This window comes from Nycticebus coucang, chromosome 12, assembly GCF_027406575.1.
Source record: "Nycticebus coucang isolate mNycCou1 chromosome 12, mNycCou1.pri, whole genome shotgun sequence".
NCBI lineage: Eukaryota > Metazoa > Chordata > Mammalia > Primates > Lorisidae > Nycticebus > Nycticebus coucang.
The window spans coordinates 96,987,717-97,006,767 of record NC_069791.1 but is presented as its reverse complement, the minus strand read 5'-3'; the positions used below and the strand labels follow the sequence as shown (position 1 = coordinate 97,006,767).

At 47.9% G+C, this 19,051-nt stretch overlaps 1 protein-coding gene across 6 annotated transcripts in view; it reads right to left on the bottom strand.

Annotated features, from left to right (window-relative positions):
* The window catches only part of RAB11FIP3 (RAB11 family interacting protein 3), a 94,630-nt gene that overhangs the window by 33,056 nt on the left and 42,523 nt on the right, over window positions 1–19,051 (bottom strand). For all 6 annotated transcript variants that reach the window (XM_053556902.1, XM_053556903.1, XM_053556904.1 and 3 more), the window contains exons 3-4: window positions 11,701–11,795; window positions 1,290–1,501 (exon numbers count right to left, since the gene is read on the bottom strand). In XM_053556902.1, the coding sequence (XP_053412877.1) occupies window positions 1,290–1,501; window positions 11,701–11,795 (307 nt within the window). The remainder of the gene's footprint in view (window positions 1–1,289; window positions 1,502–11,700; window positions 11,796–19,051) is intronic.

Genomic DNA, 19,051 nt, shown 5'->3' with positions numbered 1-19,051 from the left:
ATATTATTAATTAATTGAAGAGTAAAAAGCCAAAAAACCACGAGAGCAAACCAACAACAAAGTGAAATAAAATAAGCCAAACCAAACAGAAAACACTTCCAAGGTTGCTAAGTATGGTGGCTTCCCAAGTAGCCCAGGGTAAAACCAAAAGCTCTTGTTTCTGTCTCTGTGGGTCACAAGACACCTCCCAAATCCTACCTCCCCACAGGACTCTGCCCTCCCCTCCACCCCAGCCCTAACTAGCTTCTGAAGACATTCTGAGGGCAGCGAAGGGGACAGGAGAGAATGTGACTGGCTCAGGGTGTTGTAAAGATGAACAAGTTTAAGACTCTGCCAGAAGACAGTCACTGGACATGCTGTCACCTTGCTCTGGCTTGTAAAAACTGTGCTGACAAAATCCAAAAGACTGAGTTAAAGTTGTTCTACTATATGTTTTATTTCCTTTTTTTTTTTTTTTTTTTTGAGACAAGAGTCTCACTTTGTCACCCTTGGTAGAGTGCCGTGATGTCATAGCTCATAGCAACCACGAACTCTTGCCTCAGCCTCCACAGTAGTTGAGACTATAATAGGCGCCTACCACCACACCCAGCTATTTTTAGAGATGGGTTCTCACTCTTGCTTAGTCTGGTCTCGAACTCCTGAGTCTAGGCAAGCCATCCACCTCAGCTTCCCACAGTGCTAGGATTATAGGTATGAGCCACAGTGCCCAGCCTTGTTCTACTATAATTTCTATCTCTACAGCCAAAGAGGTTTTTTGTTTTTTTTTTTTTGTAGAGACAGAGTCTCACTGTACCACCCTCGGTAGAGTGCCGTGGAGTCACACAGCTCACAGCAACCTCTAACTCTTGGGCTTACGCGATTCTCTTGCCTCAGCCTCCCGAGTAGCTGGGACTACAGGCGCCCGCCACAACGCCCGGCTAATTTTTTGTTGCAGTTTGGCCGGGGCTGGGTTTGAACCCGCCACCCTCAGCATATGGGGCCGGTGCCCTACTCACTGAGCCACAGGCGCCGCCCAGCCAAAGAGGTTTAGTTTAAACTAGTCATTGGCTGTGGCAGGAGGAGCTTTCAGACAATGAAGTGAAGTGGGGATGGGAAGGCTGTTCAGGGCAGGGGATGTTGGTTCTTCCAAGTAAGATAAAGTGCAGGGCCCAAGCCCCACTCAGACACAAAATGGACTCTAAATGACTCTGACACCCACTCCTCCAACAACCAAAGCACCCATCAGACACATTCATGTGGTGCACACATGCCCAAGAGCGGTCTCCAAGCAAATGGCTAGGGGTACAGACCTGCCAGGGAGCAGTAGCACAGCACCATGGTCAGGCTCCTCCATGACATCCAGGCACTCAGAGGGTACAGCCGAGCCACCTGCGCTGTCTGCGTCCCCTTCGGGTTGCAGCTCAGGGTGCACCAGGGTGCTTGTGTCCTCGTCGGTGAAGGTCTCACACTCGCTGTAGGTGCTCTCAGAGCCCATGTATGCACTGTCTGTCACCTCATTGGCCTAGAAGAGAGCACGCGGACAGTCAGTCTGAGCACATGCCTGATAAGGGAAGCAGGCTGCTGCATGTCTTGGCCAACACCAATGGAAGACTTATGGTGTGGGCAGAGTCCCAACTACTCGTGAGCAGAAATGTTAGTTTAGAAAAAAGAATGCACTATATTTAAAAAATGGAAAATAGGCACATGTCCAAGAGCAACAAAAAAATTATTGGAGTAATTTTTTATTTTTATTTTATTTTTTAGAGACAGAGTCTCATTTTATCACCTTTAGTAGAGTGTTGTGGCGTCACAGCTCACAGCAACCTCCAACTCCTGGGCTTAGGTGATTCTCTTGCCTCAGCCTCTTGAGTAACTGGGACCACAGGCACCCACCATAACACACCTGGCTATTATTTTTGTTGGCAGTTTGGTTGGGGCTGGGTTTGAACCTGCCACCCTCAATATATGGGGCCAGCGCCCTACTCACTGAGCCGCCCTGGAGTAATTTTTTAAAGTTATTTAAAACAAATAAATGTACCTAGGCTAGGTGTGGTGGCTCAGACCTGTAATTCTAGTCTGAGAGGCCACTCTAGGTGGATCGCTTGAGCTCAGGAGTTCGAGACCAGCCTGAGCAAGAACAAGACTCTGTTTTTACTAAAAATAGAAGAAAAACTACCCAGGCATTGTGATGAGCACTGTATTCCCACTGCTCCAGAGGCTGAAGCAAAAGGATCATTTGAGCCCAAGAGTTTGAGATTGCTGTAAGCTATGGTGATGCCACTGTACTACTATACCCAGGGTGATAAAGTGAGACGTTGTTTCCAAAAAGCAAACAAACAAAAAAGTACCTAAAACAGATACAAAATGTTCCAAACACCACTTGATAAATCCCAGCACAACTAGTATCTGTACCTTCCAACACTATAATTATTTGTATCCAAGGAAACAATACATTCAATAGTATAAGAATAGGACTTTTTTTTTTTTTCTCAAAAGAAATGTTTATTTGTAATCTTTATTGGTGAAATAGTTTCAATCAAATCCAGAACAGGTTTTCACATATAAGCCTTTAGTGGAAAGACATTATGTCATGCAGGAATAAAATGCTTTTTCCTCTGGTGCATTTAAATATTAGGATGCTCAGGAGACAACTTATATGACAGAAATCTCATAAATCTGCTTTAAAAAGAACACGATTTTAACCTCTTATTAAGGTTTTTCTTTTTTTTTTAAGAGAGAATTAATTAATTTTTTTTTTTTTGCAGTTTTTTTTTTTTTTTTGGCCAGGGCCGGGCTTGAACCTGCCACCTCCGGTATATGGGGCCAGTGCCCTACTCCCTGAGCTACAGGCGCCGCCCATTATTAAAGTTTTTCGAAACATAAATATACTTAAACAACTTAAAAAGTCACCATCAACAGCTGTTATTATTTTGATACTCAAAAGTCTAACTTCAAAACGCTTATTCATCAATTATTTAACCAATAATTTATTTTTGAGACGAAGCCTCATTCTATCTAGAGTGCAGTGACATCATAGCTCACAGCAACCTCAAACTCTGGGGCTCAAATGATCCTCTTGCCTCAGCCTCCTGAGTAACTGGGACTACAGATGCCCACCACAACACCCGGCTAGTTTTTTCTATTTTTAGTAGATACGCATCTCACTCTTCCTCACGCTGGTCTCAAACTCTTGAGCTCAAGCCATCTACCTGCCTTGGCCTCCCAGAGTGCTAGGATTACAGGCGAGAGCCACTGCACTCAGCCCAAGTGATCCTCTTGCCTCCCAAAGTACTGGGACTACAGGTGACCACCACTACATATGGCTAATTTTTCTATTTTTAGTAGAGATGGGGTCTCGCTCTTGCTCAGGCTGGTCTGGAACTCCTGAGCTCAAAGGATCCTCCCTCCCACCTTGGCCTCTCACAGCGCTAGGATTAAAGGAGTGAGCCACCAAGTCCAGCCTTAACCAATCAATTGACTTTCACACCAGACACTTTTTTTTTTTTTTTTGAGACAGAGTCTCACCATGTCGTCCTGGGTAGAGTGCCGCAGCATTACAGCTCACAGCAACCTCCAACGCTTGGGCTTAAGCGATTCTCTTGTCTCAGCCTCCCGAGTAGCTGGGACTACAGGTGTCTGCCACAACACCCAGCTATTTTTTTGTTGCCATTGTTGTTTAGCTGGCCTGGGCTGGGTTTGAACCCGCCACCCGCAGTGCATGTGGCTGGCGCTGTAACCACTGTGCTACAGGCGCTGAGCCACACATTTTTGTTTTCATTCCCATGTACTTAGCACAAAGCACAGGGCCTAGCCTGTGGCAGATGAGAAATAGGGGCAGATTATACAAATGAACATAAAACTAAAGAAACATTAAAAAGTACATTTTCAATTTATAATCTCAACTTTAATTAAAATGAAACTGCAGGTTAGGAAAAGTGGCCAACATTTCAGGCTCAGCAGATTCTGAGGTTAACAATTTACAAACAAAAAGATCTCAAAAAAGTTGCAGTTCCAGCAGGAAAAGTAATGCCCTTTGTTCTCTGGGTCTGGTACCACAAGCAGCAAGGCAGAGGTCCTCAGACTGTGAGGCTGCCCAGAAAGCCTTACTCCAAGCAGCAACCCCCTAGCTCATCTGAAAAGACAAAAGGGCTGGGCTGGCAGGAGCCTGACCCATGAGAGGACAGCCCCACTCTTATGAAAAGCCATGGAGCTTCAGATGGAGTCCTGCTGCCCCATTTGTAAATCAGGGGCTGTACATACTGACCTCACAAGGATGCAAGCTTATGGAATGAAGGAAGACCACATCGTCAAGTGCTTTTCCAAGCATGGAAGTAAAGACTGTAGGGCATACTGGCAGAAAATCCCTGCCAGCTGTGTGCAAAGCCAGGATAAAATCAAAATAAAACGGAAGGTATTCAGTTTTGCTATTCTTACTTCCAAGGGAAAACCCAATCTTGTCTAGAACATAAAGTAATTCATAAAAAAAATTCACTTTAGGTGGTGCCTATGGCTCAGTGGGTAGGGAGCCGTCCCCATATACTGAGGGTGGCAGGTTCAAACCCGGCCCCGGCCAAACTGCAACAAAAAATAGCCAGGCGTTGTGGCAGGCGCCTGTAGTCCCAGCTACTTGGGAGGCTGAGGCAAGAGAATCGCTTAAGCCCAGGAGTTGGAGGTTGCTGTGAGCTGTGTGACACCACTGCACTCTACTGAGGGCCATAAAGTGAGACTGTCTCCAAAAAAAAAAAAAAAAGCATTCACTTCAAAATCTGAAACCAGGAAATTACTTTAGGAGACACTTGCTCAGCCAGGCACAGTGGCTTACCACTGTAGTTTCAGCACTTTCAGAGGCCAAAGCAGGAGAATGGCTTGAGCCCAGGAGTTTGAGGCTGCAGTGGGCTATGATCCTGCCATTGCCCTCCAGCCTGGGAAACAGGGGTGTCAGAGGGTGGGGGAACATCAGTCACTGCTGGCTTGGTGCTGCACCTGTGGGCAGTCAGTTAGGACACATTGGAGCAGCCAGAAAAACAGGCAGGCCTGGGGTGTGTGTCAAAGGCCACACCCCTGTGGAAAGGAACATACACACAGCAAGACACAAAATCCAAAGCAAACCCCTGAGATGATCTCAGAAGCAGCTACTGTTCAGCCTGACAGAATTGCACATACAAGGAGGACATGCCGCCTAAGTCTTCAGCTGAAGCCTCACATGGGACAGCAGGAAGATCCCACAAACTTCTAAAAAGTACAATTACGGAGTGGCACCTGTGGCTCAAGGAGTAGGGCACTGGCTCTATATGCTGGAGGTGGTGGGTTCAAACCCAGCCCTGGCCAAAAAAAAAAAGTACAATTACTAACAACAAAGACCAGACTCAGGCTGGGCGTAGTGGCTAGCACCTGTAATCCTAGGACTCTAGGAGGCTGAGGTGGGTGGACTGCCTGAGCTCATGGGTTTGGGACCAGCCTGAGCCAAAGCAAGACCCTGTCTCTAAAAAAAAAAAAAATAGCCAGGGACTTGGCGCTTGTAGCTTAGCAGTTAGAGTGCTAGCCACGTATACTGGAGTTGGTGGGTCTGAATCCAGCCTGGACCTGCCAAACAACAACAACAACAACAACAACAAAATAGCTGGGCGTTGTGGTGGGGGTCTGCAGTCCCAGTTACTTGGGAGGCTGAGGCAAGAGAACTGCTTAAGCCCAAGAGTTTGAGGGTTGCTGTGAGCTGTGACGTCATAGCACAGTACAGAGGACGACATGATGAGACTCTGTCTCAAAACAACAACAACAACAAAAAAAAACCAGCCAGCTTTTGTGGTGGGCACCTGTAGTCTCCAGCTACTTGGGAGGGTGAGGCAAAAGGATTGCTTAAGCCCACGAGTTTGAGGCTGCTGTGAGCTGTGACGCAATAGCACTCTACCCAGGGTGACAAAGTGAGACTCTGTCTCAAAAAAAAAAAAAAAAGAAAAGAAAAAGAAAAAAAGAGCAGATTCAGCAATTTGGTACACAGCCAAAGATTTCTAGAACACTGCTCCTAAAATGCAAGGATGGCCCCATGGAGACCTCCTCCATCCTCACCAAGGGGCCCAGACAGTACTTGGGGTGGCTGCTCCTCCAAGGTCCCTCAGAGACGGTTTTCTATGTATAACAGAACTTGACTCTAGATGTCAGCTTTTTAAAAAGCCAACAAACTAGTACTGCTGATAGATGTCCAGTGCTCTTCTCTGGCCAGTGTGGACCCTGTGTCCCTAACCAGTAGCTCAGATGTTTGTAGTATCAGTGAACTAAAATGAAATCTTAAGGCTCCAAGCCGACTGAATAGACCTCTTCCTGGCCAAAGGGACCTCCTCCACCCTACCCTACCAAAACAAACAAACAGACCAAAACCTTAAAGCTGGGTTTCCAGCCTTTAGAAGAAGGGAGGTTAAACATGCCTAGTTATGCCCTGTCCTTTCTAGAGTTATTCTTTGATACAAAATCATTAACAAGCCGAAGACCACTTAAGAAAAACTCATCGATTTACTTAACAGACCGGAGTCTGGATTCATGTCCAGGGGCATGTCTCTGAATAGCATACTCCCTTACTTTAATGTAAAATGGTCCAAGCCTTGCCACAAAGCTTCATTTCTTTAAACCTACCTCTTCCCTATAATCCCCTGCTTTAAGATGTCCTGCCTTTTAGGGCCAGACCAGTGTATGCCTTCCATGTACTGATGTATGACTTCACACGTACTTCTTGTCTCCCTAAAATGTATTAAACCAAACTGTACCCCAAACAAAGCTTCTTGGGCCTGGGACTCTGGGCCATGGTGGTCATACATATTTGGGTCAGAATAAACCTCTTTAAATTATTTTACAGGATCTTTTTCACTGACAGAACAAACCTTTACTTTCTTTCCCTCCAACACAGCTCACAGAGCCCTGAGCTGAGCATTTCTCCCCCAGGAAGGGAAGAAGGTCTGGGTATTTGGGCCTGTAGCTGAGGATGGGAACCTGTGAGTGGGAGGCCAGCCTCCTTAGAGCTGAGCCAGGACAGTTCATCTTGGAAATAATTCTCCCCTGATATGGCAGCAACTGGGTGAATGCTGTGCAAAATCAAACTCCCTGTAAGTCAGAGGCTGGGACACCCACCAGGCCTAATATTCATAGGCTGGGGAAGGAGGGCAGCTGCTCAGCCCCTTACCGCTTCACTTCCAAAGTAAGCCTGGTCCCTCCCTGCTGCCACACAGTGGCTCCAGTGCACCACAGATCACACAGTTTGCTTTTGCTCCAAATCACCAACAACTTGGGGCTGTGGAGGTCCAGCCCCATACTACTGCTATAAACACCTGGAGACACCCTGCTGGGGTGCTGGGTGACAACAAGCCTCCTGGCTCAGAGATGCCCCAGGGTTGGGGCACAGAGTGCCTGGAGAGTGGTCAGGAAAGGCCAAGTTCAGTGGGGAACTGCCCCACTACCCAGTCCCTTCCCTGACTTGCCCTCTTGTGACCCAGGTCAGCCTCTACTATCAAGCCCACTTTGCCTAAGTGTCAGAGAGTCAGGTAGTTTTCCAGGGCAGAGAGGTAACCATCTGCCTTTCAAAAGAGACAAAAATCACCTTAGAGCACGATGCATGTTCACTCACAGTCCACTGGATAAAACACAACAGCTTCCAGACACGCCCCATCAGTTTATATTTGTCAGCCAGGCAGCTTTGCCCAGAAGCCAACTTTTAACATTTTTATAAAGAGCATCTTAGAAAACTTTGCTGCATGTTAACATTACTTTTCACCTAGTTTACAAGTCCTCTAAATGGCTGACAAAGAACAAAGCTGCGTTCAGAGCCATCATCAGTAACTTGAGTGTGGCCAACACTGCCCAGAACATGGTCCCTCCTTCCCTGAACCTTTCTCCACCATGAAAGACTGAATACTGGGCCCAGCGTCAGTTAGCGTCTCTTCTTACCCTCAGATGCTAGCCTGGGCGGGGGCTCCAAGGGCGTGCTATCTGGTGCAGATGGCCATCCCAAGGCAACTCCGTCAGAACCGAGTCACTGGCTTTTCTCAAATGACAACAACATCACCTTCCTAGTGCTAGTTATGCTGGAGTTTCTGCAAAACTTGTGTGCTCACCTGAAGGCACATCCCTGTCTGGGAGAAAGTTTAACTGCTCCCAGACACACTCTATTAAACCTCCTGCTAGCACTGGCCAGGGAGGAGAGGCAAAGTTCAGGAAGTGTCCTTGCTGGTTCTAACAGTCAAGGCTCAAAACAGAGAGGCTTTTGTCTTTGAAGTTCTGATAACAGTTTGTACAACAGACACATTTCCCCATCACTTCACTGGGGCAGCTCTTTTCTCCAGATAGCATGGGCAGTGGGAGCAGAAGAAGGGAGGGAGACAGAAAGCATAGAGAGGCAGTGTGGAACACATCTCATACTTCAGTTTGCACCTGTTCTCTCTGTGATGTTGCAAGACCCTTCCTGAAATCCTATAAATGCCCAACCCCACCCTGCAAGCTACTCTGCACCCTTGCCTGCCCCATCCTTACACAGGAGCTTTCCTCTCATCACTGTGCCCACAAACTCCTTGGGAAATCTCACCCACCCTGCAATGCTCCCCTTCTCACTCAAGATTCCTTCTGTGATCGACCACAGGTCAGGAGAACCCCTGAGAAAACGTCCCTGGAAGGAACTCAGCTCATCAGTAAGTGACAGCATGCAATACCCCAGTCAACCCAGTGCTTTGGGCACTACCATGTTCCCAGGCAAACAAAATGGGTTCTGACTACAACCAATCCAGAAACCAACAAAAGGCTTACTCACCTCTGCACATCCCCAGTGAAGGGTCTCCACACACATCTGGATGCAACACACATCAGTATATTATCCAATCCTATTTTTATTGGACTTTTTAAGATAACAGTATGATGTAAAAGCTTTTCTGTTTTTTAAGAGGAATCTTTCTAATTCCACTAGTATCCAGTTTTACTCCTGAAAATTATATCTTTTTTTTTGAGGCACAGTGTCACTTTGTTGTCCTGGGTAAAGTGCCATAGCATCATAGCTCACAGCAACCTCAAACTCTTGGGCTCAAACTCTTGCCTCAGCCTCCCGAGTAGCTGGGACTACAGGTGCCAGCCACAACACCCGGCTATGTTTTTTTTTTGTGTAGAGGTGAGGTCTTGCCCTGGTTCAGACTGGTCTCGAACCTCTGAGCTCAGGCAATTCACCCGCCTCGGCCTCCCAGAGTGCTAGGATTACAGGCGTGAACCAACCACCGTGCCCGGCCTATATCCAAACTTTAACAAGCAAGACATGGAGAAACCTTGGGTACATATCACTGAAAGAAATTCATCTGGAAAGGCCACACTCTTGATGTTCCCAATTCTACCACATTCTGGAAACATCAGAGCTATGAGCCAGGAAGGAGATCAGTGGCTTCCAGGAGTCGGCTGGGGGACTGAATCTGCAGAACCTCCTTCCTGACACCTCAAAGAAAATTATGAACTCCAGTTAATGACAATACATCAACTGTACTTGCAGGAACTGTCCCACACTCACACTAGTTGCTTGTAGCAGAGGTAACAGTGTGTGGGCTGGGTGAGAAAGCTCTAAACTGCCTGCTCCATTTTCTATAAGCCTAAAACTGCTCTAAAATATGAAGTGTCTTAATTATTTATTTTTTTTGTAGAGACAGAGTCTCACTGTACTGCCCTCGGTAGAGTGGCGTCACACGGCTCACAGCAACCTCCAGCTCTTGGGCTTACGTGATTCTCTTGCCTCAGCCTCCTGAGTAACTGGGACTACAGGCGCCTGCCACAACGCCCGGCTATTTTTTGTTGTTGTTGTTGCAGTTTGGCTGGGGCTGGGTTTGAACCCGCCACCCTCGGCATATGGGGCTGGCGCCCTACTCACTGAGCCACAGGCGCCGCCCCAGTCTTAATTATTTTTAAGTAGCAAAAACTCAAATGTTTCTTCCATTCTAAGAAAGAAATAAGAATCGGGCAGTGCCTGTGGCTCAGTTGGTAGGGCGCCAGCCCCACATACCAAGGGTGGCAGGTTCAAACCCAGCCCCAGCCAAACTGCAACAAAAAATAGCCGGGCGTTCTGGTGGGCGCCTGTGGTCCCAGCTACTCAGGAGGCTGCGGCAAGAGAATCGCCTAGGCCTAGGAGTTGGAGGTTGCTGTGAGCTATGTGATGCCATGGCACTCTACCGAGGGCCATGAAGTGAGACTATCTCTACAAAAAAAAAAGAAAAGAAAAGAAAGGAAGAAAGAAAGAAAATAAGAATCTCAAAATCCAAGAAGCTTTTATTCTTTTAAATGTTGAGTTCCTGCCATTCCTGAGGTAACCAGCGTAAGGCAGGCCACACCCAGGTAGCTATGAAGAGTAGGCCCACATAGGGCAGGGCCTACTCTGTACACCAGACTAGGCTCTCACCCTCCAAACCAAATATGTGGACATCTTTACTATCGTGGCTAACACGACTCACACTGTCCTAGGGCTGCAGTAACAAACTAATGCAGACTAAGGGCTCAAAACAACAGTTTACTATCTCATAGTCTGGAGACGATGCAGGGTGGATGAACCTGTGCAGAGCCTCTGATGTCAACGGTAAACCCACTGGGTCTTCCTCATGTCCCAGAAGCAGTCTTTTCATAGTCACAGAGGCTGGTAGCACATTCCAAAACTCGAGTTCTACACAGTACAGCCAGGCAAGGGCACCCCCACCTCCCGGCACACTGCCCTTGCAGCCAGCACCTTGCTGGCCCCCACCCAGTCACATGCTAAAAGGCACACCAAGGTGCAGCTGAACACGGGCTCCAACATCAGACGTGCACCTGGCCTGGGAGCTCAGGCCCTGCTGGTAATTTGAGACAAAATGATGAGGCAAGATTGTGCCCAGGTGATGGGTGTTGGGAGGAGAGCAGAGTCTGTGCTGGTAGAACCGAAAGACAACAGTCAGCAAGTGAGCCTGGTAACTGAAGGGCATTTAGTACCTGGGGAAGCTTTCCAGAGCAGGGACACAAACCATTACAGGAAATAGCTGATTAATGAAGTCCATGCCTCACCAGTGCCCAGGTACCATGAGGAAATACTCATTTCACAGTGGAGACTCAGGCCCCACAAGCTCACAGCCCAGCCAGAAGGCTGACCAGAGCTGGCAGCTGCCACCCCTACCTTTTTTGTAAAGAGGAAAATATTCCTGATCTAGCTGTGTGGCTCTCCTGGCATCTGACCCCTCAGAGGGAGGGCATAGGTACAGCAGCCTGTAGCCCATAATTGTGCTACCAGGCCTTCTCCTCCACTTTGGTGAGAATGAAGGACCCACACTACAGGAGACACACATCACCATGACAAGCCTGGCTGCATCTGGGAGCAAGGGCGGAGGAGGGCCAAGAAGGAGGCAGATGTTAGTCAAATGTCCTTACTAAACACAGAAAATCATCATTAAGTTGGTAAAAGGAAACCTCACAAGTCCTCTGCTCTGTGTCTGCCTAGCAGATGACCACAACATCACCGGCCACCCAATCTAGGTCCAAAAATAGCCCCAGGGAGGACTCCTGCACAGCCAAATGGATATACTTCCTGTCAACCTCGTGCCACAGCCACCATCCCCAGAGCCCAGGAGCTACGAACCACAGAAACCTTTCAGACAAGTTTAAACAGAAAACAGCCCTAGAGGCACCTGTAGAAAGCAAGATCTGCAGAACATAAGGAAGGGATGTCAGCTCTCACAGATGGAAACCACTTGCCTCATAGGTGACAAAGTCGTCAAACTCATCTGGACAGGCCAGAGGCTCCTCGTCCTGGTCAGGTGCGATGCTGCTGTATGGCTGGCCATCAGGACCTGTGGGGAGAAGACCCTGCACTCAGAAAGCCACCTAGAGCCATCTAGTGAAGTCACAAGTGAAGGTGCATGACCAGCAGGCATGGGAAGGCTCCCTGTGGGAGGTGAGGGCCCTGAGATCACAGGTATCGAGGGAGTGAGGGTGAGATATTTGAGAGCAGTGCTTCCTGCCAGGACTCTGGGAGGTGGTGGGTTGATAAACTTTTTATTTTTAATTTCTTTTTTTTTTTTTTTCTGAGATAGAGTCACCCTTGGTAGAGTGCTGTGACATCATAGCTCATAGCAATCTCAAACTCTTAGGCTCAAGTAATTCTCTTGTCTCAGCCTCCTGAGTAGCTGGAACTACAGGAGCCTACCACAATGCCCAGTTTTCTTTCTTTTCTTTTTTTTTTTTTTTAGAGACAGGGTCTCCCACTTGCTCAGACTAGCATGAGCCACAACACCTGGCCTATTTTTAATTTTCTTGAGACAGAGTCTTACTCTGTCAACCTGGGTTGAGTGCTATGGTGTCATAGCTCACAGCAACCTCAAAATCTTGGGCTTAAGCAATCCTCCTTCCTCAGGCTCTCAAGCAACTGGGACTACAGGCACCTGCCCTAACACCCAGCTAATTTTTCTATTTTTAGTAGGGAAGGGGTCTCAGTTATCAGGGCCAGGGACTGGTTGGTCTCCAGCCCCAGCCTATCTAGCTGTGTTCCAGGCTATTATCCCACTCAGGAACAACTGCTCTTAGGTGCCTGAGGGCTATTTACTTTAGCAGAAGGGGGAGAGAGAGAGAGTCTTTGAGAGAGTAAAGAAGTCTTCTTAGAAAGACAGATCTTAGTCTTTAGCAGAGCTTAGTGATCTTTAGCGGAGAGATGCCTTGCTGGCGTTCTGCAGGCGGAAGAAGTGACAGAGTCAGAGTAAGCGGGTCGGTGATAGAACGCGCATGCTCTGGACTGCTTTCTCCTCCAGCCTAATATGAGGCTGACCTTGTGCCGCTCAACACCACAGGTGTAGAGACTGCCAATTAACCAATGCTCTCGTCTCATGAGCTCTCTCATGCTTGTGAGGAGAGCTAAATTCCTCTCCACGCCCTTTTCACCAAGGTGTTCCATAATTGCGCTATACAGGTATTTCTTTTTTTTTGGTTTTTGGCCGGGGCTGGGTTTGAACCCACCACCTCTGGCATATGGGACCGGCGCCCTACTCCTTGAGCCACAGACGCTGCCCGAGAGTTTTTTTTTTTTTTTTTTGTAGAGACAGAGTCTCACTTTATGGCCCTCTACCGAGGCATCACACAGCTCACAGCAACCTCCAACTCCTGGGCTTAAGCGATTCTCTTGCCTCAGCCTCCCAAGTAGCTGGGACTACAGGCACCCGCCACAACACCCAGCTATTTTTTGGTTGCAGTTCAGCTGGGGCCGGGTTTGAACCCACCACCCTCGGTATATGGGGCCGGCGCCTTACCAACTGAGCCACAGGCGCCGCCCCTATACAGGTATTTCTTATAACTCTCACTCCCCCTAGCCATAAGCTACACAGGCTGCTATACTCAGTCTTGCTCAGGCTGGCAGATTTAATTTTTTTGTTTTTGTTTTTGGCTGGGGGCGGGTTTGAACCCACCACCTCTGGTATATGGGGCCAATGCCCTACTCCTTTGAGCCACAGGCACCACACAATTTTTAAAAAACATTTATAATCCTAGCACACTGGGAGGCTGAGACAGGTGAATTGCTTGAGCTCAGGAGTTCAAGACCAGCCTAAGCAAGAGCAAGACCCCATCTCTAAAAAATATCTGGGTGTTGTGGCAGGCACCTATAGTCTCAGCTACTTGGAAGGCTGAGTGAGACAAGAGGATCACTTGAGCCCAAGAGTTTGAGGTTGCTGTAAGCTATAATTCTACAGCACTCTATCCATGGTGACAAATTGAAACTGTCTCCAAAAAAAACAAAGCCACACACAAAACAAACATTCTTTTTTTTTTTTTTTTTTGTAGAGACAGAGTCTCACTTTATGGCCCTGAGTAGAGTGCCGTGGCATCACACAGCTCACAGCAACCTCCAACTCCTGGGCTTAAGTGATTCTCTTGCCTCAGTCTCCCGAGTAGCTGGGACTACGGGCGCCCGCCACAACGTCCGGCTATATTTTTGGTTGCAATTCAGCCGGGGCAGGGTTTGAACCTGCCACCCTTGGTATATGGGGCCAGCGCCTTACGGACTGAGCCACAGGCGCCGCCCAACAAACATTTATTTTTAAGAAGGTGTAGGTATGAAGAAATAATACTAATAACATAATACCTTTATCTGGATGCTGAGCTCCTGGGCAATTATTTTGTTGATTTTGCTTATTTTCTATAATAAATGTTTGACTTTTCTTTTTTTTAAGAGACAGTCTCATTTTGTTGCCCTCAGTAGAGTGCCGTAGTGTCACAGCTCACAGCAACCTCTAGCTTTTGGACTTAGATGATTCTCTTGCCTCAGCCTCCCGGGTAGCTGGGACCACAGGTGCCACCACAATGCCTGGCTATTTTTTGTTGCAGTTTGGCCAGGGTCAGGTTTGAACCCGCCCCTCAATATATGGGGCTAGTGTCCTACTCACTAAGCCACAGGCACTGCCCTAAATGTTTGATTTTATAGTAAGAAAAAATTTAAAAAGAATGCTATCTTCTCATCACATACAGACTATACGTGTGTCGTTAGCAACAGAAACACAGTCAACCCTACAGTATCTGCCCTTCTCCTTTTCTAGGAAAAGGCGGTGACTTCCACAGACTCTCAGTCACGTTCAGAGGGATGAAGTACATTCCAAGAAGCATGAAAGTGATAGAAGAGATAGTGTTTCCTGACTGCTCCATTCAATTACTTGCCTAAAATATACCAGTTACTTATTCAACATTTTAAACATAATCTAAACCTTTTCTTCTTTTTTTTTTTTCTGAGACAGAATCTCATTCTGTCACCCTGGGTAGAGTGCTGTGGCATCAGTCTAGCTCACAACCTCAAACTCTTGGGCTCAAGCCATCCCCCTGCCTTAGCCTCCTAAGTAGCTGGAACTACAGGTGCCCACCACAATGCCCGGCTAATATTCCTATTTTTAGTAGAGACAGAGTCTCTCTTGCTCAGGCTGGTCTGGAACTTCTGAGCTCAAGCAATCCATCTGCCTCAGGCTCCCAGTGTACTAGGATTACAGGCATGGACCACCCTACTGGTCTAATTAAACTTCTTTAAAAAGTGGGCATTGTCTCCTGAGGACCCCAACAAAGCACCAGAGCTTGTTTTAAATTGCTTTGCAGACATGAGTAAGGCCCATACACCAAAACCCCTCTGTTTTAGGAATCCAAAGGATTTTGGAGGCCATTTGCATTGTTTTCTCCAAGAGGTATATGGATCTGAGAGTTTTGGAACAGGGAGCCTTTTGAGTGTGGCCTAGATGACCCCTCAGGCTAGATCTGCATTGCTGCCCACTAGTTAGAGTGAGGGCAGGAGACCCAGTCTTAAGAGATGTGGGTCTTTTTTTGCAGGTGAACTGCAGTAGATCTTTATGCTTGTACTGATAGGGGGATTGCCATAGACAGAATTTTCTGGTTTCTGGAGCAAGGACGTGCAGGAGGACCAACTATCCCAGTGCAGTTGAGACTGAATGCACATTATGTAAAAGGCTTGACTGTTTCTGATCTTCCCCTCAAATGTTAACAATCTTGTTTGCACTTCCGAAAACTGAAACACAAAACTCAAAACTTTCAAAACAGCCAAGGCTGGGCACAGGGGCTCATGCCTGTAATCCTAGCACTCTGGGAGGCTGAGATGGGTGGATTGCTTGAGCTCAGAAGTTTGAGACCAGCCCGAACAAGAGTGAGAACCCATCTCCACTAAAAAATGAAAAACTAGGGGTACCACAGCTCAGTGGTTAGGGCACCGGCCACATGTTCTAGGGCTGGTGGGTTCAAACCCGGCCGGGTCCTGCCAAACAAACAAACAGACAAAAAAGCTAGGTGTTGTGGTGAGCGATTGTAGTCCCAGCTACTAGGGAAGGTGAGGCAAGAGAATCGCGTAAGCCCAAGAGTTGGAGGTTGCTGTGAGCTAGGACGCCACAGCACTCTACCGAGGGTTATAGAGTGAGACTATGTCTCAAAGAGTGAAAAACTGAGGCAAGAGAATCTCTTCAGCCCAAGACTTTGAGGTTGCTGGGAGCTGTCATGCCATGGCACCCTACCAACGGTGACAAAGTGACACTCTGTCTTAAAAAAAAAAAAAAAAAAAAATCGGGCGGCGCCTGTGGCTCAGTCGGTAAGGCGCCGGCCCCATATACCGAGGGTGGCGGGTTCAAACCCGGCCCCGGCCAAACTGCAACCAAAAAATAGCCAGGCGTTGTGGCGGGCGCCTGTAGTCCCAGCTACTTGGGAGGCTGAGGCAAGAGAATCGCTTAAGCCCAGGAGTTGGAGGTTGCTGTGAGCTGTGTGAGGCCATGGCACTCTACTGAGGGCCATAAAGTGAGACTCTGTCTCTACAAAAAAAAAAAAAAAAAAAAAATCAAAACACACCCAAGTATCTCCAACACAATGGACGAGGGCTCAGATTTGGACAATGGACAAACAATTTAAGAGTCTTGGCCCACACAGCTGAGAGGAGATGTTAGGCACAGCTGGTGTTTTTATAGTCTTGATAAGAATTAAATATGATTATTATTTTTTTTTTTGTAGAGACAGAGTCTCACTTTATGGCCCTCGTAAAGTGCCGTTGCATCACAGCTCACAGCAACCTCCAACTCCTGGGGTTAAAGCGATTCTCTTGCCTCAGCCTCCCGAGTAGCTGGGACTACAGGCACCTGCCACAACGCCCGGCCATTTTTTGGTTGCAGTTCAGCTGGGGCCGGGTTTGAACCCGCCACCCTTGGTATATGGGGCCGGCGCCCTACCGATTGAGCCACAGGCGCCGCCCTAAATATGATTATTTTATCAGTTTTCACCATAAGAACTAAAACAATTTTCAAATAAGTAGAAATTTTTAATGTGCATTTTTCCTTCAGAGACTGAGGGTGTGTGTGTGCCAGAGTAATGGCCTATTTGTAACAATTCCCTCTCTATCTCATTCTATTCCTGACAGTAAAAATCTCCTTAAATCTCCTTGTGCTTCCCTGCAAACTAGGTCAGCACATGACACTGCTTGCTATGATTGGGCTGTCCACAGCTACACTAGATGTAAAATCTGAAGTTGATTCAAAGTATAACTTCGTTAGACCAAAAAAAAAAGAAAGAAAAGAAAAGAAAATGGAAAAGGAAATCTGAAGTTGAAATGTAGTTTGGGTAATCATGTTTTATTTTCTTTTAAATGCTGTGAAATAATTTCAAAATCATCTTGACTTACTTTTATTCTGTTTTCACTCTCCTTATGAAATGTAAATGGAGAAGCCAAGTCAGAAAAAAGGAAAACCAAAACCCTTGGCCTGCAGCCCAGCGTAACATACCCAGCACATATGCTGGGTGAGCCCACCTGGCTCCCATAAGCAGCTCCTCTCCAAAGATCACCCCCACTCTGTAGTTACTGTGGAGTCCCACACCTCACATTGGCTCTGAGAGATGGTCTTGCCAAGCTGGCCCTGAGGCTGAGGGGCCAGCCCACAGAGCAGCCTCTCCAGGAGCCTGGGGCAGGACTTGTGAGGCAGAGAAGACCAAGTCCTCCCATGGCGTCCACAGCCCACCTGCACCTGCCACCCTCACTTCCATCTCCTGACCCTAGCCTCCCTGGAGCTCCCAAACATGCCAGGTGCTGCTACTGACCTGGATCTCCACATGGAGGCCTTCCTAGTCCCCATCTTGCTGTCTGTAGTCTGCCTCCCACTAGCGCCACTTCCCAGGACAGAAGTTCTGCGCCTCTCTTCTGTGCCATGACCCAAAGCCTGGAACCACCACATAGCTCAGGGCACCAATGCTCCACGCAACTGAGTCCATGGTTCTTCCAGGTCTCAACTGTGCCCTCCTGTGGCTGCAGCTATTTCTGTTCAACCAGATTCAAGCTCTTAAGCCTGCAGCCTCCCCACAGCCCACTTGCCTCTGGAATAGGCCCCTACCTCCTTGCCACTGCTCCCTGACCACAGCCTGTTACACTCTGTGCTCCAGGGTCTACTCTGCACAGGGACTCTTCCAGCAATGCACCCTGAGCACTGCATGGGCAGGTCAAGCTTCAGCCTCTGAGAGTGCTTCTGTTCCTACTGTTCCTAGAATGTTTTTTTTTTTCCTCTTTTTTGAGACAGAGTCTTGCTCTGTCACCCTGGGTAGAGTGCCATGTGTCACAGCTCACAGCAACTTCAAACTCGTGGGCTCAAGCAATCCTCTTGCCTTAGCCTCCCAAGTAGCTGGGACTACAGGTGTCTGCCACAACACCTGGCTACTTTTAGAAATGGGGTTTCGCGGGGCAGCACCTGTGGCTCAAGGAGTAGGGCGCTGGTCCCATATGCTGGAGGTGGCGGGTTCAAATCCAGCCCTGGCCAAAAATCATCAAAAAAAAAAGAAATGGGGTTTCTCTCTGGCTCTGGCTCTGGCTCAGGCTGATCTCAAACTTCTGAGCTCAAGCAATCCACCCATCTCAGCCTCCCAGAGTGCTAGGATTACAGGAGTGAGCCATTGCACTCAGCCTTCCGAGACATTGTCTCACTCTATCAACCTGGGTAGACTGCTGCCGTAGTATTATAGCTCACAACAACCTCAATCTGGCCAGGCATGGTGGCTCAGCCCTGTAATCCTAGCACTCTGGGAGGCTGAGGTGGGTGGATTGCCTGAGCTCATGGGTTCAAAATCAGCCTGAGCAAGTTCAAGACCCCATCTCTTAAAAAAAAAAAAAGCTCGGCATGTGATGGGTGCCTGCAGTCCAAGCTACATGGGAGGCTAAGGCAAGAGAATCGCTTAAGCCCAGGAGTTTGAGGTTGTTATGAGCAGTGACAGCACAGCACTCTATAGAGGGCAACACAAGTGAGACTCTTGTCTCAAAAAAAATAAATAAACAACCCTTGTTGGACTCAGCACAGCAGCAGTGCTGGGGGCGGATGGGTCCAGGGCCCTGCTCAGTTCTGGCTGCTGGACAGGCACATGAAGTACAGGAACAGGCCCCCCTGCCCCTGGCAGGAGGAACACCAGGAAAAGCCAAGGCCAGAGCAGAGGAAGGCAGGGAAGGGATTCTGGGTGCAAATGAGAGCCAGGCCATTCTCAGATAATCATTTTTTCTCATCAGACTGAAAAGTATCTGCACATTCCTTCAATAACTAAGCCAAGACATGTGCAA